Here is a 25,344-nt window from a genome sequence, read left to right on the forward strand (position 1 = left end):
CGAGCCAAATGCATGCCGAGTTTAAAAGGATCAATAATACTGATAAAATTTCTAGCAAAGAGGTCAGAGTCATCCATCAAATATTCATGTTAAAATCACCAACGATAACTATAATATAATCACTATATCTGGACAACTTCATAGTAGAGGAAAAAATAAAATTCCAGAATTATTTACTGATGGGAGTGTGTCTAAGTCATGCTGCCTGGTTTCAGTAGGTAATAAGAAATCTAAATTCTTGAATAGTAGTCAATTATTTAACAAGAAGTTTTTTGTAGTCAAAGACTTAAATAGAGCCACGCTCCACGAGGTGGTAGTCTGAAACGGCCTGATTTGGAGAGCATCCGGAATGTCTGGAAGAACACTCCTGAGGCAAGAAGGCCTCATAAATCCAGGCTTTGTGTATTCAAGCAAGGATGAGGAAGGAAAATTAACTCCAAAGAAAGTGTATGAGCACAGCTAATCAGAAAACAGCAACATTGTTTACCAGCCACTCCCACAATGAGCTGAGTGTCACCTGGACCCCTGCTCTTCTCCCTGTCCTGCTTGTGGTCTGCACGAACCCAAGAGAAGACAGCTAAGGATACCAGACAAGTACCCAGGAGGACAAGGCGTCTGGATCCATCATAGATAATCCAAGAGATAGAAGCATAAGCATGAGCAACTGAAGCATCATTAAAAAAAAGGATAAACAACATAATGGTAAAAACAGCTCTTAAAAGAGTATAATTTCCATATTAGGTTTGTTGTTATTATATTAACCATGATTTATAATGACATCGTCATATGAGCCAAAAGCTCATGTTTTCAGGATGCTTTTGTGCTCCATTTCACACTCTCTTTTTTGACTCTGTAGTATGTCAGTTCCTGCGGCGGTGGCTCCAAAGTGAGTCAATCTCCATAGACTGCCATGTTAAAATTCATAACTGGAACTGGCACGGTTGCTTTAAATCACAGGTGTGCTGACACAGGTAGCTGCAGCTGATATTTGTCTTTTCAACATTACCTCGACCACTATGAGATACTGACATGGACTCGTGCTTTTATTGGACTTGTTTGAATGTTGCACCCCTACCACTTGTAAATGCAACGTGCTAACCAACTGTACATTTGCTGATAAATCCACCCTCTGAACTAAATTTGGTCACTTTTGGCGCTAAAAATATGATGGCAGTACATTTAACATTGAAGTTTCAAACGCAAAATCCAAACGGCTCATGACTCAGTAGCTACTTCTGTTTTTTATATGCTGTCAATGGGATTTCCTTAATATGGCTGTGCACATATGCTCCACCCATCTGTTGTTTAATAGTGTGTTCCAGATTAAGTCAGAAGTCAGAATTTCTGAGTTCCCAGGTGGAATTTTTTTCTTGAACGCTCCCTCAACTTTGATTTCCAACTCGGAAAGTCAGAGCAACCCCAGCCAAACCCGAGTAATAATCTAAGATGTTGGCAGTGAAGGTAAACAGTACTAAAGCTGTGAAACTTTTGATCTCTTCTGCCACTGTTGTGCATTTGTGACTTGCTAAATAAGCTATGCACAGACACACTGACTCTACCCATGAATGCGCTGCGGCTGAGTTTTAAGCGCAAAACAACAAGTTCGGAATAGTGGGTTGGAAATAAGCATAACAGGTTCCATTTAATAATCCAAAATGTTAAAGTAAGCACGTTCTTTGTGTCACAGCCAGACAAGATGTTCGTATCTATAAATAAGTGCTCATTGTCCCCTACATGTCCATCACTACACTCTGGTGTTTCCAAGGTTGCCTGGCTGGCTGTGCTGCCCTGTGCTTAAGAAGCCTGGCCTCCTCATTGATCCATCCGGGCGGCCACATCTCAGCACCACACTTTGTCAAACAAGCTATGCTCCTCTCCTTGGATTGCTTATTTAATGGGGCCTAGAGGACACCAGAGCCTCTGTATGAAGTGAACTCATACACAGAATGATCAGCAAGACAGGTGGAAAAAAATACCAATTACAAACAAAATTATCCCAAAAAGTGACAAAAACACAACAACATTAAAGATCCAGAATGAGCACAAAGAGAGACAAAATGCGACAGTCGTTAGTTTTTGGTTTGTCAGAACTCATAGTCTTGATTTGAAGACTGAAAACAGAGTTAAAAGTTAAGTGAGTCATAGGTAGATTTCTGGATTGCATGCTAGATTAAACAATCAGTTATGAAACAATGTGTAAGTCATCACATGACCTGCTGTGAAAAGGACAGGGTATTGGGATTGGAGGCTTGGTGAGGCTGCTGAGATGCTGCCACTGAGCAAAGCTCTGGATCTATGGGTAACAGAGGATGCTCGCCTTTGTCCACCATTCACTGTCGGCTTTCATTACAGCTTACCTCGAGACAGTTAGGTACACAAGGTTGCGTTTGTGTGTGTTAGCATGTGTATTGGGATGGTGTGGTGAATGTGAGAGAGGGAGAAAGAGTATGTCAACAAAACACACACACACAAACATTCGGTACACACACGTGATGTAAAGGGAGAACAGCACAGAATGCTGTGACAGGGGGACAGTATTTGTGTTGGCATGCCATTCACACTTAGGTCGCATGCATTTGTAGGCATATGTGGAAATGCTGTCACACACACACACACACACACACGGTAAGCCTTGGCTAGTAGCACTCTCCAGCCAGGCCTGTGGAGAGTGTTGTTAGCTGGGCATTCCCTCTGAGAGCTGCAGCAAGTCACTCCTCCCACACACACACACACACACACACACACACACACACACACACACACACACACACACACACACACACAGTCAGAGGGCATTCCTTTGATGCCATTGGTTTTTGGCCTGTGGCTCTTTAAGAGCTCAGCTGCATGCCTTACACATCACAGCTCTGTTAGGATATCATGTTCCTGTTTGCAGACTCTGGCTCTCCTCTCCGTCTGGCTCCAGCTCCTCTACCACACAGAAATTCAATAAAGCACATTAACATCAACCATCATGTCATTCATACTATTTTCATTTAGGTGGAGAGAGGAAAACACAAGAGGGAAAGCCTCTTGATAGCCTCATACTATATCTGTGTTGTGGTGATGTGTTTCCAGGGACATGAAAAGAAATTGAGTTAACTTTATGGGTCCCAGAAAAATTAGGCTTATTGTTTGACCATAAGCTTTTTCCCTGTTCAGACCCACTCACTGTAATAAAATGCAATAAAATAAATTTATAAAAATGTACACAATAACTAAGACGTCCACCTTAATAACATTTTAGTTTACAGGAAACATCTGTATCACATCTGTAGACTAATTACTGTCTAAACCAGTATATGGTGCACACTATACCAGTGACTTTCTTGTTCTAAATGTAAAAAAAAAATCCAGATTATGCTATATAGGCCATTTTAAATTATTTTAAACAAAAAATTATACCAGAAGTAGACGAGCTAAATGCAATAAACATGAATGTTGGTCAAATATCCTAACACTCAAAAGTTAGCTTAATGCTTTTATAGTAGATACTACCTTGCTGGTAGTTGAAGTGTGTGAACTGATCCAAACTTTTCTTCTAGTAACTAAATAAAGCCACTTTACATCTTTGTCATTCTTCCAGTTAGTATAGAGCAAACTGAGTAAATGTTTGGTAAATGTAAGCTGCAAATGTTATCTTAAGATCTGAAGAGTCCTCAGTTTTGAAAACACAAGAGTGTTTTTTGGTCCACCAAAAATAATGGATCACTCCTGAAAGGCTATTGATGTAGTGCGCTTCACCTTGTTAGTAGTTTGGTTAATGAGAATTAGTTAGCTGAATGAGAAACTATCACCCAATTAATCAACCAGTCCATTCTAGATTAGGTTGACTAGTTTAGGGAAGAGAATTGTATCAGAGAAAGACAGATTTTGCCCTAATAGGCGCAAACTGTAATATAATACATTTGTTTTCAAGTGCAATGGAACAGCACGGTTAGGATGAGCATATTTCCAGTCAGGTTCTTAAGCTTGAATCTCCAGTGCTAAGCTCATCTCTGATGATTGTGATACTTATCAATGAAGTATACATCAATGAAGCATAAGGAAATCTTAGTTCAATCTGATTATCATGCTGGAAAATGGATGATTGCAGATAAACGAGGAGGAACAATTTAAAAATTGGTTTCAAAATTGCCTCCAAACTGCTCTGCTGTTTGGTGTTTGGTGTGATCACACATTATCAACAGACCTGTGTGCTGTGCAGATTTTCAAGGGAAATAAAAATCAGTAAGGGATTTTACATACTCCCAATCATTGTTTCTATTATAGTGGACATGAAAATACTTTTTAGGTGTTAGCTGACAATGTAGGGTCTTTACCTCACAATATTAGGCGTCTTGAGGCAACTGTTGTTGTGATTTGGCTCTATATAAATAAAACTGAATTCAATTGAATTGAATTAAATTTAGTGTCATTTCAATGTAAGAATATAAGAAACAGCTTTTCTTGAGTGGAAAGCATTTAGGTTGGCTGGCCAAAGTATTTAGGTGGGTGTTAAAGGCGGTATCTTCCAGGATGTCAATTCCTGAATGCCTGTTATAAAAACAGCTCACCAAATGGTCTATGATGTTTATTTAGTCATGTCATAATGACCCACACTTGTCATGTAGGACACCAGAGCTGATGGGTGGCACATCTGTTTTTTCCTCCTTCTTAAATTCCCTGAGCGTCACTTTTACACTTAAAACTGAATTCAAAAGTAAATCCATCTGTTTTTCTCAGCTATGAAGTATTTTGGAAGTGCCAGTGTTAGAAAGCAAGTTTTTCCTTTTATGTTTTCCATGACTTTTGCAGTTGCTTCCATTTTACACTAGAAGGTTTTACTAATTCATTTTAGGACTGCTTTGCTGTGGCCATGAAACAACATTTCCCTCACAGCCAGTCACCGCTGTCTTCATGATGTAGTATACAAGTAATAATAGGCTACGTTCGGCCTTGTGCATTTCCAAAGACTCACTCTCGTGTTGTCTTCTGTGCCCTTTATCTCTCTGTCCTGCTTTTTGGATCTTCCTCTCCTCCACCACCACACCTTCTCTTCTCTGCAGTCCCTTATCTTTGATGAGGTGGATCTGTCGGATGCCAGCGTTGCAGAGTCCAGCACTAAGAATGTCAACAACAGCTTCACAGTAAGTCTTGATCGACAACACATGTGCACACACACACTCAATACACACACCTACATTTTTGGTAGTGACCAGTAGGGGGCCACTCCTGGTTGCAAAAAGAATTCCTGCAGTAGCAAGATCTTTGAAAGAACTGTCCTCATGTCCCGTGGTCTATAATGAAAGCTACTCAGTTCACATCTTATTGAATAAGATATTCATTTTGTAAATGATGGTGCCTGTTATAGTGAAAGAGAAGGGTGAAACGGTGTGATTTATCATGGGACTCACATATCACCAACCTATGAGCATGCAGAACCCTTGTTCAAACCCATCAGTCATTCATCATTTCAGGTTTCAGAACACCTAGATGGAGGCAAAGGGTTCACAACAGGACTGTGCTAAGTAAACAATATTGGCACATTGCTTGCATCTTTTATGTACAGTCTATGTTTGGAGTGTGGTTATACGTGTTGAAAACATGGATGTATAGAACAAAGAGATCTGCTCATCTAAGCAACATGAGAAAAATGGCTGAAGTCATTTCTAACAAAAAACTAAAAACAAAACAAAATAAAAAAAAACACGTCCAGAAATTTGTGTGAGAAACATTTTGCAAAATATAGTGATGAAAAAAGAAGAAAATTTGAGCTTTTTTCACACCCCTTTAAAGACCTGTTTGTGGCCTAAGATTTTACAATTAATGTTAAATGAGGTAGTTTAGGGTTAGTTGGCACTTAGTTGAGGATCTTTATCTCAGGTTTAAGAAGTTTGGAAATGTTTTAATGTCAATAAATGTTTTCAAAGTTCAAAAAACTGGAGCAGGCAGCAGTGACTGTTGGGAAATCTTTCGTAATAGAGAACAACCTTTAGCCAAAATATGAGAATTGCTCCTCCAAATGATGTCAAACTACGACTGTTTTTACACTGTATACCTGCCAACAAATGTTTCTCTCCTTTATTTTAAGACCATCTCTCAGGGACTTCCCATCTCCCACTGATGCAACACGGAAAAACACTGAAACATAGTGTAATAGTATCCCCAGAATCACTTTAAACATCACAGAAAACAGTGAAAGAAAGGATGTTGCAACCCAGTCTCCATACTTCTCCAATCTCCTTTACTTTGCAAATCTCATAGTTTTGAAACTTAAATGTTGGCAAGTTAACTTGTGCTCCATGACATCACACCAGCAAGATTTTATGAAGAATTTGTAAATGGTTGTCGAAACAGGAGAAGAGCACAGATGGATGCATATGTAAGGATTGTCTGAATTATTAATAAGAAGACGATTGTTTCTTAAAATAGACTAACAGTCATTGTGTATTTAGCTGGAAAGCTATCAGGGTTAACAAAACATAGGATATGCCCTTTCAGGGAACTGATTCACCTGACAAGCTTTACACCTGAAAAGGTCAGTCTAAGTTATAAATAGAAAACATTAGCATAGATTGCTAATTAGCATTGCTCCTTGTGTTTTTGTCAAATGCCTCTCAACACGGTACATCCAAACAGGTGATGTGGTTGTGAATGGATGGCTGAAAAGAACGAGAAGCTGTGAGTGTGAGTGTGTGTGAAAGAGAGTATTACAAGCAGCAAGGATAAAAACAGAAAATAAAAGAGCTTGTGTCCTTTCTATAAATGTCTCTTCTCTCCTCGGTTGTTGCTATAATAAGAAACACAGAGGAGGAGGGGGTAGGCAGGAGAATGGTGCCCGGAGGAGAATACAGAGCTATTTTTAGTATCGGCTTGAAACGGTTCATCGGCTGGCTGGCAAAGCTTAAACGCCTGCCATATTCATAAATAAGATTATATGTGTGCAGTTGTGATAGGATGTGAAACAGTGCCTTATGAGCATCAGCATCCTGTTAGGAAGGTGAGTGCAAGGAGGCAGAAAGAGAAGAAGAAGGAAGGAAGGAGAGAGGGGAGATAAAAAGGACTAAATACTGTGGAGATGTGAAGAAAGAGGGGAACGAAGGTCCTGACAAAAAAATAAGTAAAAAATGCTTTACACTTATTATTGATGGAGGATGACTGACTCAAGATGGAAAGGCAGAAGGAAATCCTGGAGTGATGTCACACCACTGCCGACTGCATCCGCACACATTCTCCCAGGGGAAAAGAGGGGGAAAAAGGGCAGCGAGAGAGAGATTGAGGCAAGAGCGAGCGCTGAGAGGAGGGGGAAGACGGATGGGAGCACAAGAATGGAGAAGAAATGAAAATCGGGTGGACCACAGTAGAGGAGCAGTGAAAGAAAAGCCTAAAGGTAGTTCACCTGAAGCCGTTACACTCTTGACTTGTGGTTACGTGTGTCAACCCAGACACGGTCACACACACCAACAGGGGGAGACCAGGATTCATCAGACAGGTTGTGCAAGCACGACTTAGAGAGAGAAAGAGAGAGCAGTGCTGCAGAGGACGCACTGCAGGACTCTGACTGTGCAGTCTCTGTGTCCGTCTGTCTATCTGTGTGGTCTCTTGTTGTTTTCTGTCTGTCAGTTGGTCCCCCGAGGATGAATGATGTTGCTGACGCCTTCTGTGCAGGTTGGTGCTAATTGGTTGAAAGGCTTGAAACACATAATTGATTCGCTTCATCGTGCATGTTCATGTAGGCGCTCTGCGGATGACTCCTCGGTGTGCCTAATGTGCATGGTTGTATAGAGTGGACCTCTTAGAAACCTACCAGCAACATAAAGAAAAATGTTTTGGTCACAGAAAAACTGAGAAAAAGGAATATTTTTTACTTGCATTCTTATAAATTCTTCAGCTGTTTTTTACAACTTGGCTTTATTTCAATGAAAAGATTAACGCATGAAGGGTATAGAAATAAAAAAGGATGAAAAAAAATCAAGAATGCGTCCATCTGTGTATTTTTATGAGTGGTTATGCTCTAACACAGAGTTGTACAAGTGTATATGTTGGAATACACTTGTGTGTATATGTTTACATCTTTGTGGTGAATATGCGCTTGTGTGAATGTATAATGAGGCTGTCGTTGTCGCGCAGACAGGGAGCACCTTGAAGTCCACGTGAGGAAGAGCTCAGCCCAACCCGAACCCACAAACTCGTTCCATCCTCTGCAGGAACAGCCGCCTCTCACGCTGACTTACTCGTGCTTATTTGCTCGGCTCTCTTTTTAATGTTTCCTTTGAATCCAAACGAGGAATCTTTAGGAAATTCACATTAGCTTAATTTTGGGTGTTTGCATCAAAACTCTGATTTTATCGTATGGTCAGATTGTGCATTTAATCAGTTTATGCATTGGTGTGTGCATGTGTTGTAGGGCGTGAGCAGCCTGATTTTCTACTACTTTGTGTATGTAAGTGTCTAAAGCGAGACTTGTGTTCCAGATTTTTGGGTCATCGTTGCTGATTACCTCTCTACCAAATGAAAATAGCTTACTAGAATCAGTTTCCTGGTGCAGATTGGATGGTAGAAGCTGAACGATTTTGCCCTATAAGGCTGTAACTGCAGTAAAATGCAATAGTGTTGGAAGCTAAAGTTCATACCTAGAGAAATCATTTGCAGAATATTATAGACTTCTTATACTTTTTCTTATTTTCTCTCATGTATACACTGTTACAATGATGGATGCTTATACTAAACTTGGCCAAAGTTTCAAATAATGAGGTCTGTGTATGTACAAGTCATATTTGTGAGCCAGTAGCTCCGAGTTCTTTAAACACTTCATTTAGGAAATGTTTTCTACTCCTGGCCATACAGAGAGGATATCACAAGTAGCAGCCTCTTGGGCTGAAAAAGAGACCAACACCAAGATTGTAAAAACTGTAGTTTATGGAGTGGCCACTTGAGGCTGGCTACAAAAAGCAAGTCAGTCTCCACAGACTTCGATGTTAAATGTTAACATTAGAGTATTAACAAGCTTGTTACAGCCTGGTAAAGGAAATGCCCCATTTCCTATCCCAAAATATAATTATCTGCTATGAGGTATAGGCTGGATGCTCATATTAAAGATTTTAAACAATGAACTTAGTGTATGTGTTTTGCAATATTTTGTGTAACAGGAATAGCCAGTCAAAGTAAGTAGAGATGAGAGGGCGGAAGGAAGCTAAAGTACCATGTTTTAGACAGAAAATGAACAAGGCCCATTATAAGATAAATGAGGATTATTTTAAACAGTGAATCATCCAGGTTCCCTTTATAGAGCCACTTCTTTTTGTCACATGATGACCAGTTAGTCAGTCAGAGGGATGCCAGGAACCATTTTTGGAAACAGCCATTCCCGTTTCCCCTGGCAACAAATCTTATCACTAGCTGAAAGACATAGATACACACACACATACACACACACGGATATAGTACACCAGCAGATAGAACAGATAGAAGATGATCTAAGACCAAAGAGATCAATTTTCCCATGTGCATCTGAGTGCACACTCCAGAGCACAAATGGACACCCATACGCATGCTATTTTTTTCAGCTCCTGGGGGGTAATGAAGATGTATAGTGTTTAAAAGCATACAATGTACTGTTGATTGAGCTTCCAAGACAAGAGTTATAGAGTCAGAGTTGCAGTGGGGAGAGAGAAGAGAGAAGAGATTTTCTCTTGCAGAATAATTTATAAATGGACGATTGATTCAGTTAAACATGCACTGCAAACAAACATGCAAGCATGGGACTACACACCAAATGCTTTCAGTAATTTGGGTGTTTTCTCCACTTAAGAGGGGAGGAAGAATGCTAATGTCATTAGCTTTATTACTGGGTGAGGGCAAGGAGAGGACAATATTCAACACATGCAAAAACACATTGATGCAGACAAGCATGTTTGACAGAGCTGGCACGATTTTTCATCATGGGTTCATTTTTCAGAACATGTTGTTCAGTTCTCCCCAAAAACAGATATTGATTCAAGGTCCTGAGACAGATTGATTACATGAGTGATTAAGCTGACTGATGAGGGAAACGAGAGTCAGGGAGCTTCTACTCCACACTTTTATTAATTAGGACTGCAGCTTTCAGTTATTTTTTGCTTTACCAATAGTTGAATCTATAAAATGTCTATAAGTTGTATCCTTTAAAGTGTTTTAGATGGAACATGCTAACCTTCCGTCCATCCATTCTATTCCACTTATCCAGTTCAGGTGTTCCTCCCTTAATAAAAATCATAAAGAAAATAACCTCATTTTAACATATATGAATGAACTTTGTTTCCATAGCTTTTACATAATTTGTGAATTGCTAGAATTTATTCTGTTAAAATAAACATCTGCTAGTGTTCCAGTCGACTTGGCAACACATAACTTTGTTAACTTGACAATAACCACATTCAGTGTGAAAAATATTATGCTTCAGTTGAGCATTTAGCAGAACTGTTGGGCAGTGTTCTCGCCAGAAGGATTCCCACAGAAGAACATCTGTCAGAGCTAAAAGCTATAAACAGAAAGAAGGCTTATTAGGAAACAGAAGGTAAAGGCTATGAACTATCCGAGTTGGGTTAAAATGCACATTTCTGAATTATTTTTTTAATTTTAAAATACCAAAATAACATGCGGCAGCAAGTCATATTTTACTATTTACAAAAAAGGCGCTATTAAAAATGCAGTTCATGTCTAAGTTTGTCTGTTTTCAAAGAGGTACATCACCTAGAACTTGGGTTATTGTGAATACTACTACCATTAAATTTAGAGGTTAAGGATCATGTTTTCCATTCCAGACTGATTGATAGCGGGGGTATTAGAGTGCAGACTTAAGGAGCCTGGCGTGGAAACATTCAGAGCTAACACAAATTCATCATAAATCTTCCATAGGCACCATCTATCCAGTACATTTGGATTGATATTTAAAGGTCAATACTTGTTAGGCTTAGAAATTTGTTTCACACTGTTTCACTCCGTAATGATACATCTGAATTATTATCCTGCTACATTCAGGATGCTGTTACAAGAAAGCTCCCTGTTTACACAGACTAATTTCACTTAAAGTTGATTGTAAGCCATCTCATGCAATACAAAGTAATTCTAATGTTTATCTTTTATTTAATTTATGTTATGATACAAGGTTCATGGAAACTCTGTGTTTTACACTTTGTTTCACTTGAGATTCATGTAATTTTAACATTTTTTTCTGTGTCAGGATACTTGTGTCCCATTAAAAAACAAAAACAACTGAAAGTGGAATTTATGAACCTCTTGAGACAAAGAGTAAGCTTTAACACAGTGAGTCACTGAAGACCGGTGTTATTGAACCTGTAATGCAACAGAAATGAAGCATAACAAATGCTACTTCCATTTTAGTCACAGTATTGCTAGGTGGCTTTTTCTGTGGGTATTCCAAGGTTGACAGCCTTTTGGAAATGGTGGTGGGGTGTTCACATTCAATCTGATTGCAATAGTTGGACCTCCTATGTGGAAGGGATTCACTGAAGACAAGAATTTGCACCGGTAAATACATACACTGATCAAGCATTACATTATAACCACCTGTCTGTTGTGGTGTGTATAATATTGTGTTGGTCCATTCCTGACTTGTTGAGGCATGGACTCCACTAGGCTCCTGAAAGTGTGCTATAGTATCTGCACCAAGATTATAGCAACATATTCTTTAAGTCTTGTAAGCTGCGAGGTGGGGCCTCCATGGTTTGGACTTGTTTGTCCACATCCCACAGATGCTTGATTGGAGTGAGATCTGAGGAATTTGGAGGCCAAGTTAACACCTCCTCCTTCTGCTCCTCAAACTGTTCCTGAAACATTTTTGCTTTTCTTCATGATGCATTAGCCTACTGAAAAAGGCCACAGACGTCAGGCAATACCGCATCCATGAACGGGTGTACATGGTCTGCAACAATGCTTAGGTAGGTGGTGTGTGCCAAAGTGACATCCACAGGGATTACAGGACCCAAGGTTTCCCAGCAGAATATTGCCTAAAGCAACACATTGCCTCTGTCTGCTTGCCTTCTTCCCATAGTGCATCCTGGTATGGTATGTAAAAAAAAACATGCGGGCACACTCCTTCATTGGTCATTGTTGGGGCTTTCGGCAGTGGACAACATGGGGTCAGCATGGACACCCTGACTGGTCTCCATCTCTTTAGTCACATACATTCCAACAAACTATGATGGACTGTGTACACCCTCTGTCAGAACCAGCATTAACTTTTTAGGCAGCTTTGAGCTGCCTTCACTCCCTCATCAATGAGCCTGACCACTGCAGAATTTTGACCCTTGTCAGACTCACTCAAATCCTTATGCTTCCCCTTTTTCCTTGCTTCTAACACATAAACTTTGAGGACAAAATTTTCACTTGCTTTAATATATCCCAGCCAGCAACAGGTGCATTGATAAAGAGATAATCAGTGTTATTTATTTTACCTGTCAATGTTAGTAATGTTGCCCGATCAGTGTATAAACTTTCTTTAGCATGTTCACCTCAAAGTGACTTTCCTAGAGAACTGGAGAGTTCAAAGTGGGTATCATGTAAGCTTTGTCACGCCATCCATTTTTATATAACTCTGCTGCACTGCATGTGCATTCACACATGGTTGACCCCTAATATGTAATGAACATATTGTCACTAGGCAGTCAGCTGCTTTATAGGGTTTAGTAGCCTCCTACTAAAGTATTAGTACTTGTGCTAGTCATTTTTGCACCTTTGATGTGGCTGCCTCTTTATGAACTGTGTCTATTGAGAATAACTGACATCCTGATGTTTCATGTTTCTTTGTAGCTTAATGTGGAGATGCATCCAAATGTGTGCATGTGTGCATTAGTACTAAATAGCAATAGACTGCAAGCTATGTTAAATTGTAAGAATTTGGTGGTTTTGTGAGGTAATTGATTAAACAGAAATTCATTTTGGTCTCACTGCTGAGCAAACTACAGTGGTGGTTAAGCTCAGTCGCATTCTTATGAGTCAGTCTGATAAGCATTTTTATAGTATTTGTGTTGAGTTGTCTGCCCAAAGAGATTCAAGGTCCAAAGAGATGGGTTTTTTTTTTTTTTTATGTAGTGTGTAGATTCAGCATGATGTTTAGGGTTATTGTTCTTTATTACTCAGTTCCTATTGAGCCACACTCACCCTGTAAATGCACCCCATGGTTCACTTGTTTTATATATCAAAAGTAATAAAATATAGAACCAAAAAAGTCTTAGTTTAGCAGTTTAGGACATTTCATTTTGTAGCTTAAAGAAAGTAATGTTGTTATTGTCATGATCCTGGGTCCTTTTGACCCAGCGTTTTGTGTTTTCTATTATTGTGATTTTGGTGTTGTTCTTCCTCTGTTTAGTGTTTACTCTGTTCTGCCCATGTGTTCCTGTGTCAAGTCCGCGTTTCTTAGTCTGTGTCCTTGCATGTGTAAGTTCCTGTTTTATTGTGAAGGTCTGCATCTTATGTGAGTGTTTTCAGTTTGCCTCCCTTGTCTCATCACGCTAATCACTCCCAGCTGTGTCCCCCACCTGTGTGTAATCTCCCTGTGTTTCTCTGAGTGTATTTAAGTTGTGTCTTCTGTCATAATGGTTGCTGGTTCATCTGTGTTTGTTCCTCCGTCTTCCTGGTCATTCTCCCTGCAAGGTACCCTCGTTCGTGTTCTGGTTTTGTGTTAAGTTTTAGTTTTCCCAGTTTAGAGTGTTTTCAGTTCTGCTTCTCGCCACCCTTTCTTTGTGTTGAACTTCACCCTTTGTAAATAAAGCTCACTCACTACTACGTAGTCTGCATCTTGGGTCCGTTACTAATCATCACACGGCCTGCCTCGGCACCCCGTGACAGTTATATAGGTAACGAGTACATAAGTTTAGCTCCACCAGAGCTTTGGCTATTTGAAACATGTTGATGCAAACCAGATGGTCAGCGAGCAACAGAAACCTTTCTACAGAAAGAAAGGCAGTGTAGCACCAGATGTATCATTAAAACCCTAAAATACACATACCCTAATAAACATTGCACACTATACACACACTTGCAGCCATAGCGACACGGGTTTGTTGTGCACCTGCTGTTTTCCACACCTTGTAATAGCCTCGGGTGCTGCAGGTCCAAACAGGCCTGCAATCAGAAAGACAGAGGGGGAGGTAGGGGTAGTGTTTCACTCATTTTTTCTTTGATGGATGCATTTAGTCCACAGGATGTGTGGACTGCACTGTAACACATTTGTCATCCTATTGCTAAAAAGGATGCAATTTAAGAAAGGATTGGAGCTCCACAGGCAGTGTATGGCTTACAAGTGGTGTGCATTTGAAATGGTGCATCAAAAATCAGGGAGAGAGAGAGGCTAATCAGCCGAAGTCTATGAATATTTGGAGACATTAATAAGTTAGAGGAAAAGCTGCAAAGCTATGTATTTTTCCTCGTGCAGTTTTTACACTGAACCTGGAAAGTATTCACAACACTTCACTTGTTCCATATTTTGTCATGTTACAGCCTTATTCCAGAATGGAATAAGGTTTCCATCATTGTAAATAAATCAACCAGCAGGAACCTTCATAGAGCTGGTTGCCTGGCCAATCTGAGGGATCTGCGTAGAATGGCCCAAGTCATGTAGGTGACAAAATGCCCAATGTTTACTCCAGTGTTGCTTTGTGGAGAGACGAGAACCTTTCAGAAACACAACCATTTCTGTAGCACACCACCAATCAAACGTGTATGGTAGAGTGGCAATATGGAAACTACTCCTAAGGAAAAAGGTACATGAACAATGAAGCATGGTGGTGGCAGAATCATGCTGTAGGGATGTTTTTTGGCAGCAGGAACTGGGAGACTAGTCAAGGTTGAGGGAAAGATAAATACAGCTATATGTCTGTGTAGGTTCTTGGAAAGAAAGCAACCGGATTTCTGCACTGTTTTGGTCAAAGTTAGTCTCCAGTAGATTTCTGTTTCTTAAGTGCCTTGTCTCCTCCTTATTTGGAGATTATGTATCGGAATTTCAGGAGCAGGACCACGCCTCCAAACACTCTCCTTCCGGCTGTCATCTATATAGGTTCCCCCAGTTCTGCAAGCTGATCATTCTCGTTTACGTGCCCCACCCTCCCTCCCTACTTGTTCTCCATTCTTCAACTTCTTCACTTCTATTTAGTACTTGGGGATCTGCCAGGCCCAGGAGCCATCGCCAGTCCCCTTCGAGGCCTTCCCCAAACCGCAGCTCAATTCATGTCCTTTCATGTTTGACAGCGTTTTTACCTACTAAAACGCTGTCAAACCTAAAATGAGGACGTGGGCCCAGCTAGTGAAATAACATCTGTGGCAATGATCTTTTGTTTAGAGGCTAGTATTTCCTCACATATAGATTTCACTGACTAAGCTCCTTAACTGTAAACGGAATACATCATTGGACTATTATTCACACAAGTATGAGCTGATAAAATACTCATACTTGTTTGTGGGGTCAAGATATGACCCCATGAAGACACCACACACACACACACACACACACACACACACACACACACACACACACACAAGGTATTCTTTGTTCTCATGTATACCTATGTAAGATGTCATATGAATGTCATATATTAATGAACCACAATAAAAGAGCAGTATGCATATTCATGTAACCGCAATAAAACATAGCAGTGTTGCCTACGGGTCTTGCTTGCTGTGTAATTACATTGCCTTCAACGCCCAACTGGGGTCTAGAGATGGACCGAAGATATTAGGTAACAGCCGATATACCGTGTCCAGTTATCTCCGATCCATTAAATATCAAAAAAGCACCTCACAAAACTGCAACGAGAAACATAAAGAATGTTGCCACATGATAGAGCGGCTGTGTCTTGCTTGCTGTCCAGTAATTATCTCCGATTATCCCAGCCTTCATCTCTGAACGCGTTCCAGCGAATAGGGCGTTCTCTCTCTCCTCTCCTGCTATAAACCTATCATTAATTGGTCCTTCGAGGCGGATACGCTACATACTCGAGTTATCATAGTTCTGTTTCCCTATGTTTGTAAAGCCGCTCTAAGGCTCTGCCTCTCTCTCTCTCTCCTCCTGCCGCTTACTTCATTGTTTTTGGGCCCACTTTGCACCAGAAAGAGGAAACCAGCGGCTGAACAACAGCAGCACGTTTGATGAGTTCTCAGCCAAAAGCTCCTTTTCTTTCTTATCTGATAATGTCTAACTTTTAATAAATAGCTTGCTCATCAGCTCAGGAGAGTCCATTACTGTATATAGTAACTGTTAACCTCATATACCCTACATAGTACTTTTTCCTTTGGGAAGGTACCATCTGTTGTCGCAATGCTTTAATTATTCTTGAAAAATAATTTATTTCCGCATTTTTTCACACATCAAATTAAAGTTGATTATGTCGCAAAGACTTACACTTTTATATTCAATTCAGCTTCTCCATCATGTAGTTTTCAGCAGTGTTTCAACTACAGGGTTCAGTATTTTTTACATATTAGTTTTTTTGTTGTTTATATCTGTGCTTATCTATATCTCAACAATGGCTCATATTAGGATGACAGTCTTTCAAACAGGTCATAAAAAGTGCCTCTATATAAACCTATCATTAATTGGTTTAAATATTTACCTATTTTTTTCATCTCATATGTCATTATGTGTACTGACTCCCAAACACACATGTACATACACACAGATAGACATTTTATATTCAATTCGCTAATTTGTTTTCACGGTTTCATACAGTATTTCACGGCCACTTCTAAAACCAGTCTAAACACAGTTCCTTCGGGTAACATCGGCATCGGCAGATATCCAAATTTATGATATTGAACTTTAACCTATTTTAATTTGTTACAATTGGTAATTTTATATTTTACTTCCTCTAAAACCAGTCATTAAACACAGTTCCACAGATTTTGCGAACTTTAACCTATTTTCACGCCACTTCTAAAACCATTAAACCTCTTTCGCGGCATTAAACCTTTGCGGCCGTTTATATCAAAATAGTGTTTCTCACCCTCAGACGACTCACTGGTGGTTCGGATTGTCAGACTGAATCCCACCGCCGTGGACCAGACTATAAACACCGGTCCGGACCCGAATCCTAAGAGGGCTGTGCACAGACTTCGGTGCTGGCTTCCCACGGCGTCAGGACTCAGTGTGCCAGATCTTGGAACAGAGTCACAGATAACAGTTCTGATGTTTCTGATCCGGCTCAAAGGACCAAAACAAATGTCAGGAGATTTATTCTAAAACACTTCTTCAGTTGAGAGTCAGAGAGGAGAAACACACACTGCAGTTAGTTACTTGCGAGTCTCAGAGCCCGCACTTCTGTGCGAGTGCTGTGGCTGCCCTTGCTTGCAAGTAACTAACTGCAGTGTGTGTTTCTCCTCTCTGACTCTCAACTGAAGAAGTGTTTTAGAATAAATCTCCTGACAATCTCCCAGGTCATTTGGATGTTTTGTTTCACCATTTGTTAGTGTGTTTTCCTCCTTGTTACCTGTTGGCGTCACAATATGTTATGATTCCCGAGCTCTTTAAAAGCATGTGAAGCCAATGAAAGTCATTTAAACCTAAATCCTTCCAAATGCCAGCAGGAACCGGAAACCCAGTTGTTGTCTCAATCTGTGACCTGTTTCTTGGTGATTTGTAATTTTAGTTGCTAGTTTTCTGTCTCTTTTAACATAGCTTCATATTCACTTTGTGAATTATGGGCCCACTTAGAGTGAAAAAGCTTTAAGATCAAGATACCTTGTGAGTAATTCCTGAGTCTTAGTAGGAACGAATTAGTAGGAACTGTGAGTAGTTCCTACTAACGATGCATTAGTATTGCTTGTTTGTCACAGTTGGTTTTAAAAATCAAAGATAACAATGAATAAAACATTTGACTAGAGGCAGTATTAGACAAGTAATGCTGTGCCAATTTTGAAGTTATTGTGGCTATGTCCATCTTATATATACAGTCTACAGATTTAACAAGCAGCTTCTCTGTAGACAGCATTTCAAAATTAGCTCTTTATTTTTACACTTTGTTTTCCAGACTTGTCCAAAAACCAGACTGGATAGCTCAATAAATGAATTACATGGTTTTACTTAGTATCTCATTTGGTAATACAATCCAATTAAAATATGGCATTTGTATTTAGTGACCTGCTTTAGACGAAGCATTTCTTGCAGCATTTCTTGCAGATAGAAAGCTAGTGGGTGTAGTAGTTTTACTGCTGTGAGATTATCTTGTGTATGTGTGTGTGAGCAGTGCCTGTATTTAAACTCTCTCCTCTCACTAATGTAAATCAAGATAACACACTGTGGGAAAACAATGACTTGGAAAGAAATGGAGAGAAGGAAGAGATGAGTGAGCATAAATAAGTGATGGGCTGTTGAACGGGTGCTGTTTGTCTGTAGGGTTATCTACAGGCACTGTCCTTTAAACACACACACACATACATGCTCACAAGTAGAGGACGAGAGAGGAGGAGGCAACAGGAGAGAGAGAGGCTCTTTGCCTTTACTGAGGCGCTTTGCCTGTCAGCACATATCTGCCTCAAAGCAGCATGAAGAGCTGGGAAGAGACTTAACTGAAGAAGGTGTGAGTGAGCTAGAGTTAATGAGAGACAAAGAGAGTGTATGTATGTAAGAGAGAGAGAGAGCGAAGGAGAGAGAGAAAGAGGGAGGGGGGCTTCACATCCTTGCTCTCTCTTAAAGACAGAGCCGGTTGTTCTCCACTCAGAGGTACCGCAGGCTGAAGAGGAAAGAGCTCGAAACATTAAGCTGTGTTTCTCCTGCGCTCTCTCGCTGTTTAGCCACAGTATCTGTCTCACTCTCTCGTACCTCCTCCCCCCCTTTGCCTCCAGGTGATCACTCCATTCCGTAGGCTCATCCTCTGTGCTGAGAACAGGAAAGAGATGGAGGACTGGATCAGCTCGCTCAAGTCCGTTCAGTCCAGAGAGCATTACGAGGTAAGGTCCAGTTCAACAGATTAAAGCATGTGTGTGGGTGGGTATTTGTTTGGCAGTTTTGGGGATGGGATACATAGAAATATGGAGTTCAGATAGGGCTGCAGCAATAGACCTGAGATTAAATTTAAATTTAAGGCAGCTGGGGAACTAAGAAGTTAATATTGAGATTGGAGCACATCCGCATGTAGTCACATGTTCAACACTGGGCAGAGTAACAGTAAGAAAAACTGTATTGGCAAATCCTATTCTCCCAAGTGTTTTTTCTCCTTATGACTTTCTAACACAGAACATACTTGGTAGATGCCTATTTGAAAGCTTTTTTTTTTTTTTATTTCGAGCCCGTATTTCTGGAAACATGTTACCAGCATCAAAACTGATTGTAACTGCTCAGCGTATTCCACTGTCAACAGAATATGTTAAGAGGACTGTAAATCCTGGCTGTGCACTGACAGCGAGGTGATGTGGCGAGCACAGGAAGAAAGCTGTGCTGCATTTTAATGCCTTTGATTTGAGAGGAAAATCTTATATAAGACCCCATCCCTCACCACCTTACTGCACTGCAGTGCAGCAGCAACCCCAGAGCTCACACAACACAGGGAACACACATGTTCACACAAACACACGCACACACACAGACACACAAGCATGCGCATGTCCACACAGCAGCATTTAATTGCCGTATCCTTTTATGTGACACTGTTAAAGAATGCAAGTGCCCCAGTTTGCAAGCACCTGTTACAGTTGTACTTGCGAAAAACCAACTATATCCAGGACTGCGCCAACTACTGCAGACACAACGCCCACATGGGTACACTACACTGTGGCTTCACAGTAGGATCTCTCCATATACTAATGTGTGTAGAGGCATCCAGTTCATCTGACCTGGGTGTGTAGCTTTTTGTAAAACCGCTGAGCAGTCGTCACTCTGACAACTCTAAGGAAGTGGAGGCTCTCTCTCTCCTGCGGAGGCTCTTTTCTTATACCAGGCACTTTCCTAACTAATGTTGTCATGGCGTTAGGGGGAAATGAATAATAGTTATTCTAAAAGAAAGCTAGTACACCACAAAGGAGTCAAGTATCAATTGTGTGTCTGTAAATCAATATTCAATGTTTTTTTTCTTTTTGATCATGCTTACATTTCTGTGACTGCTGTTTTCACCTCTCCTTTGCCAGACAGCACAGTTTAATGTGGAACATTTCTCAGGGATGCACAACTGGTACGCCTGCTCCCATGCACGGCCCACCTTTTGCAACGTTTGTAAGGATAGTTTGTCTGGGGTAACATCTCATGGCCTCTCCTGTGAAGGTGAGTACAAACACAATCAAAGCTATACATGCTTACTATCAAACGTGTGAAACTCAAAAAGGATCATTATTTCATGTATTTCACTTTAAATTTGGGGTAAGGCAACATGTCATGAAAAATCAAAAGATTTTTGGCACTAGCTTCAAGAATCCATAGACTACTCAATACTCCATTTGCAGTCCGCTAGTTTCTCCTGTCCCTGTTCTCACTGTAAGTGCATCTCCTCACACACGATAGGTCCTGTAGAGTGGAGCTATCTAACAACAAAAAGGTGAAGTGAACTAATGTTAAGTTAGTACTGAGTTGACGGTAACACAGTGTTAGCCTAAGTGCACTAAAAGCTTCAGAAGATGGCAAGAGTGCAAACGAGAGAGGAGGACAGAGAGACGACAGGGAAAAACATTTGTCATCTAAGCTTTTCGCTCGTGCCACAAACTACTGCAGACAATGAAGAAAATTGTTGGTGTAGGAGGTATGACATCCATCCAAACTTCCACAGAACTGCTGTACTGCTGCTAACTGCATGGCTCTCAACAGCTATGAGGTCACTAAAGACCTTGGTACTTGTATTTTTTTTGTTGTTTTTTTTGTTTTTTTTAGGTAGCAAAAATTGGCACATGTGTAACACTTAAAATGTCTTAAAATGCCTTTTACTTCTCCAACACAAACACCTACATTGGTTGGAAAGCTGACCGCAGCCTCACAGAGTAAACAAATATGTGACGTATGATCAAAAAGATTCCAGAACTCTTCCCATCCCAACACACTGGATGTAAATTTGGCTGCTTTTCCTCTCAGATTGACGTAGACATTCCATGTCTCGTCCTACATTTGAGTCATCATGGACTTAGGTGTAATTACGGTGATTAGGTCAGCTGGCAAGTATCTCCAGGTAGAGTAAAAATCTTTTTTTAACAGAAGGGAGCTCATGGTAGTTGCCCTAATATGAACTGTTTTGTGTAAGTCTGTGCTTCACTATATCTATATCAAATAATAATGTGAGCATATGTACTAAGTAATCCCTGTGAAACTAAAGCTCAGGCTTCAGATTGGTTTTTTAAAAATGTTTTTTAACTTGTGTCTGTGTCATGTCGGTGAGAGTGGTTACTCCTAATATGGTCGTCTCATGCGGAACAGGCAAGGAAGCTAAAACCACTTGCTTTACACAGAGGATCAACTCGCATCAAGACCCAGCATAGGACAAATAAAGATCGGTTTGAATTCTGAAGCACACAAAGCTAGTCTAGTAGAGTCTAAGCATATCATGATAGAGATGGAAATGGGCACATTAAGTCTTCTTTAATGAGAATGAGGCAGGTTGAAATGAAGCTGAATTATCTTGTGAAGAATTTGTTTTTAGACACATAGTGTTTTCTTACATAACTCTCTTTCCTGGCTCCTACTTCAAATAGCCACTCTTTTAAGATTAGACACCCTGTAGTATTGCAACAGATGATTTTGCTTTGGAAGCAAAGCCTGTGAGTTGGCAGGTCTATAGGCACTTTGGGAAGGCTATATTGCTATTTTACGTAAGGACTGGTGACTCACTGAAGTGAGAAAAGTCTTTTCTTGAGTGTCTGCCCAAGTGCAGCAGATTGGATATACCTGAGCCAGCAAGAGTCTTTGAAATGCACTGGGTTGTGGAGCGGGATGCCCATCAAGCTCACAGCCAGCATATGAATGCATGTCACCCTGTATTCATATGCTTTTATGCCATATTGTGTGTTAGATAAGCGTTGACTCAGACTGCATTTTTTAAAAATAGCATTTCACTTGCCTCCAATTGCCCTTAACAGGGAAAAAACTGTTAAAGGATCATGAATGACACCATATCTCCTCACCTCATGTGTGAAAGAACAGAGAAGTGGGGTGTTATGAGGAAGGTGTTTGACATGGGAGGCTGACACTATTTTTTTTCTTTTTTGTACTTTCTTTTAGCTGGTGTAAAGTGTTATTGACAGGCAGCAGGCCATAATGAGCACCATCTGCATATCCTCTCACTCTAATTTTGCTAATGTTCCCCTGTGAGCATGTGCATGTGTAACCCAGTCCCGTGTGTGCGTCTACATGTGCGCTGGGTTTGCTGTATACGTGTGGAGGCAGTGAGAGCCTCTCCACTCAGTGCTCATTATCCTCTCATATCCAGAGCAGAAGGCAAAAGAGAGAGACATAGAGAGAAAGACCAAATCATTAGAGCAGTATCTAATGGTTGTTATTTGAATCGGCTTATTTTGCACCACGCATACACAAGCAACAATAGGAAGGTGCATTGAGATTATGGGGTTTTCATTACATCACTGAGAGAAGCCTTACATTGGGCACAAGGTACCTACAGGCAGACATCCATGGACATTGTTTTTTGGGCTAAATCTAGTTGACCAAAATTTAGCCCAATTTGGCCCTGTTGAGCTAATAAACCACTGCAAAGGCTAGTGCACACAATGCCCTTATATATTATAAAGACATTATAAATATTTACATTAAATTATATATATATTATATTTTGGGGGTGTGATTGTTTGGCATTATGTAGGTCCAGTGGCTTGTAAAAAATAAACTCACCATGAAGCAAAGTGAAACAAGAATACAGTTACATATGGATATACAGTAATGGCATAAAAATGCTTATGTGCTTATTTTAATTTTTAAAATTAGCAGGACAGCACACTACACTGGCTAGTGCCATTTTCTCACAGCAAGAAGGTCTTGGGTTTGACTAAACCAGGTCGTTGGGGCAGTCCATGGTGATGATTCATTCATGATGCATTGTGGAGTGTAAATGTTCTCCCTGTGCATGCATGAGTTTCCTCCGGTTATTCCGGCTTCCTCCCACAGTCCAAAGGGACGCATATTAGGTTAACTGGTGATTCTGAATTGGCTGTAGGTGTAAATGTCATTGTTGTCTGTCTCTGTGTGTTAGCCCTACAGTAGACTGGTGACCTGTCTAGGATGTATCATGCCTCTCGTCCAGTAACAGCTAGAGTAGTCTCCAGCCCCACTGTAACCCTGAATTGGATAAGTGGTAAATATGTCTTTGTGACCAAGTCAACAAAAAAATTGTCAATTACCATAAAAAGTACAGCTTATGATTAGTAGATTGGTATAAGAGTCAGTTATAATCAGCCCAACATGTTCTGTTTATATCAAACTGTCATGCAGTCTTGAATCTCATCCGCTAAGTGTATCCCACTTTTTAACATATCAATAAAAGATTTCATATATTTTTTTATTGTCTGTTAACGTGCAAAATGATTGTAAGTACTGAAGTAGATCCACAACCTTATTTCTTTATATTTTGTTAGGATAACACTGTGTTGTCATCAACTAAGTAATAACTTTCACTTCACCTTTCTCTTGTTAGATAACTCAGAGTGAGACAAGAGGTAAAGTTTTAGCAGCGTGCACACAGCTTGGAACCATCCAGCCATGCCTCTGTCATTCCAAGTAAATGAACACTCCTAGCAGCTGCTATCATAAATGCAAAATAAGTCATGCTTTTCACTGTTGAATTTGGCAGAATTTGAAGTAAATTTTCCTGCCACAAGACTTACTAACTCCGGGTTGTGTGATTCATTACATTGAATCAATAAAGAAATAAACGATGGAACAGATGAGTTGCTCATCAGCACAGACCGACATCATCTGATTCCAGCGTGTTGGCAATCCATCTGCAATTTATGAATTAGACTGTGATCGTGAGACCTTTGACAATTTGAGTGATTTTAGTCAGTCCAAGTTGGACCAAGATAGATTATGTACCCCCATGCGACCTGTGCGTTTGATGGGACAAAAATTCATCACCCAGAAGGTGCTGCACGCGCAATCTCTGGCAACTAATTGACTGCCACAACTACTCGATAAGATACAACTTCAAATGAGTTCTTTGCTAAATTGTATGTGTAGACACAACACTGGCTCATACACTGTGTTAGATGCCTTTTTTATGCTTCAGCGATTCATGGGACAGTGTTAAGTGGTGTAACAATCAAAACAACATTCCTCTGAAAATGGTCATGTAAAATAAGTGGACTGAAAATAAGAGAAAAAGTAGCCAATATTGAAAGAAACACTTTGAAAGACCTTCAGAAAGCCTGGAGAGCTATTACTCAAGATACATCCACCCATCCATCCAATTTCTTTCAATGATGCAATTTAGGACGTAGCTGTTCCAGCTGTCTTGCTCAAGACCATAGTTAAGTTAAGGTCTCCCTCCTTGAAAGCAAAATAGAAAGAAAAGAGGGGTGGTTCAAGAGTTTTGGACAATACTGCTGGAATTTTTAAATGTTTTGGTGCTACAAAGCAGTTGTAAAGCACCTGTGGCCCAGGAGGTAGATCTACAACCTGGAAAGTCAGTGGTTTGATCACTGGTGTCCTTGGATAAGATGTTGATACCCAAGTAGTCCACAGTCCAATTTTAGTGCATATGTGGAAGTGTGTGTGTGATAGGTACAAAGCTGTAAAAATGAATGTCTGTTAATGGAGAAATGTGGCAAATGTAGTGTCAAAGTCTTTTGAGTCCTCAGTAAGAGTAGAAAATTTGCGGTAAATTATTCAATTTACTGCACAAATAAACTATGTCATAACTTTTCTGATAACACAGGGCTTTATCTAGCTTTGACGTAGCCGTACCATTCAGGTGTGCATGTTACAACAGTTGTTACTGTGTTCACACATCTTTAGCACAGAGTTGGAGTGGTTAGCACCTGCTGATTGGCTAGGGAATTTTACTGTAAGGAACTTATCTGCAGGGACATGCTCCACCCGGACAACCATAGCTGGATAAGCACTAAAGATTAAAAAGATTTCAAAGACATTTGGCTATAAACGGGCATTGTTTTAACCAAATAGTTGCATTTTTTAAATGTGATGTTTGGCACACATTATTTAAATGTGTGCTAAGCATGCCTACATGTTCCTGTATGTTCTGCAGAATGGCTAATTTATTGGAGTTATTTCAAAATACTTTCATTGTCAGCAGAGAGAGTGAGAATGGGAGGATCACCCATGAGAATGTGAAAACCAGTATGTGAGAATGGGAGAGAGTGGGAGACAAGAAAATAGAGAGGCTATCATAGAAGGCAGTCTTTATTAAACTTTGAGGGCAGCCTGCCAAACAG

The 25,344-nt window shown here is 40.2% G+C and overlaps 1 protein-coding gene across 2 annotated transcripts in view; it reads left to right on the forward strand.

Moving 5' to 3' along the window:
* Window positions 1–25,344, forward strand: part of dgkh (diacylglycerol kinase, eta) — a 75,527-nt gene that overhangs the window by 16,823 nt on the left and 33,360 nt on the right. For both annotated transcript variants that reach the window (XM_031727289.2, XM_031727290.2), the window contains exons 4-6: window positions 5,049–5,129; window positions 18,817–18,921; window positions 20,095–20,227. In XM_031727289.2, coding sequence (XP_031583149.1) covers window positions 5,049–5,129; window positions 18,817–18,921; window positions 20,095–20,227 — 319 coding nt within the window. The remainder of the gene's footprint in view (window positions 1–5,048; window positions 5,130–18,816; window positions 18,922–20,094; window positions 20,228–25,344) is intronic.

The sequence above is a fragment of the Oreochromis aureus genome, linkage group 16 (assembly GCF_013358895.1).
Source record: "Oreochromis aureus strain Israel breed Guangdong linkage group 16, ZZ_aureus, whole genome shotgun sequence".
Taxonomy (NCBI): Eukaryota; Metazoa; Chordata; class Actinopteri; order Cichliformes; family Cichlidae; genus Oreochromis; species Oreochromis aureus.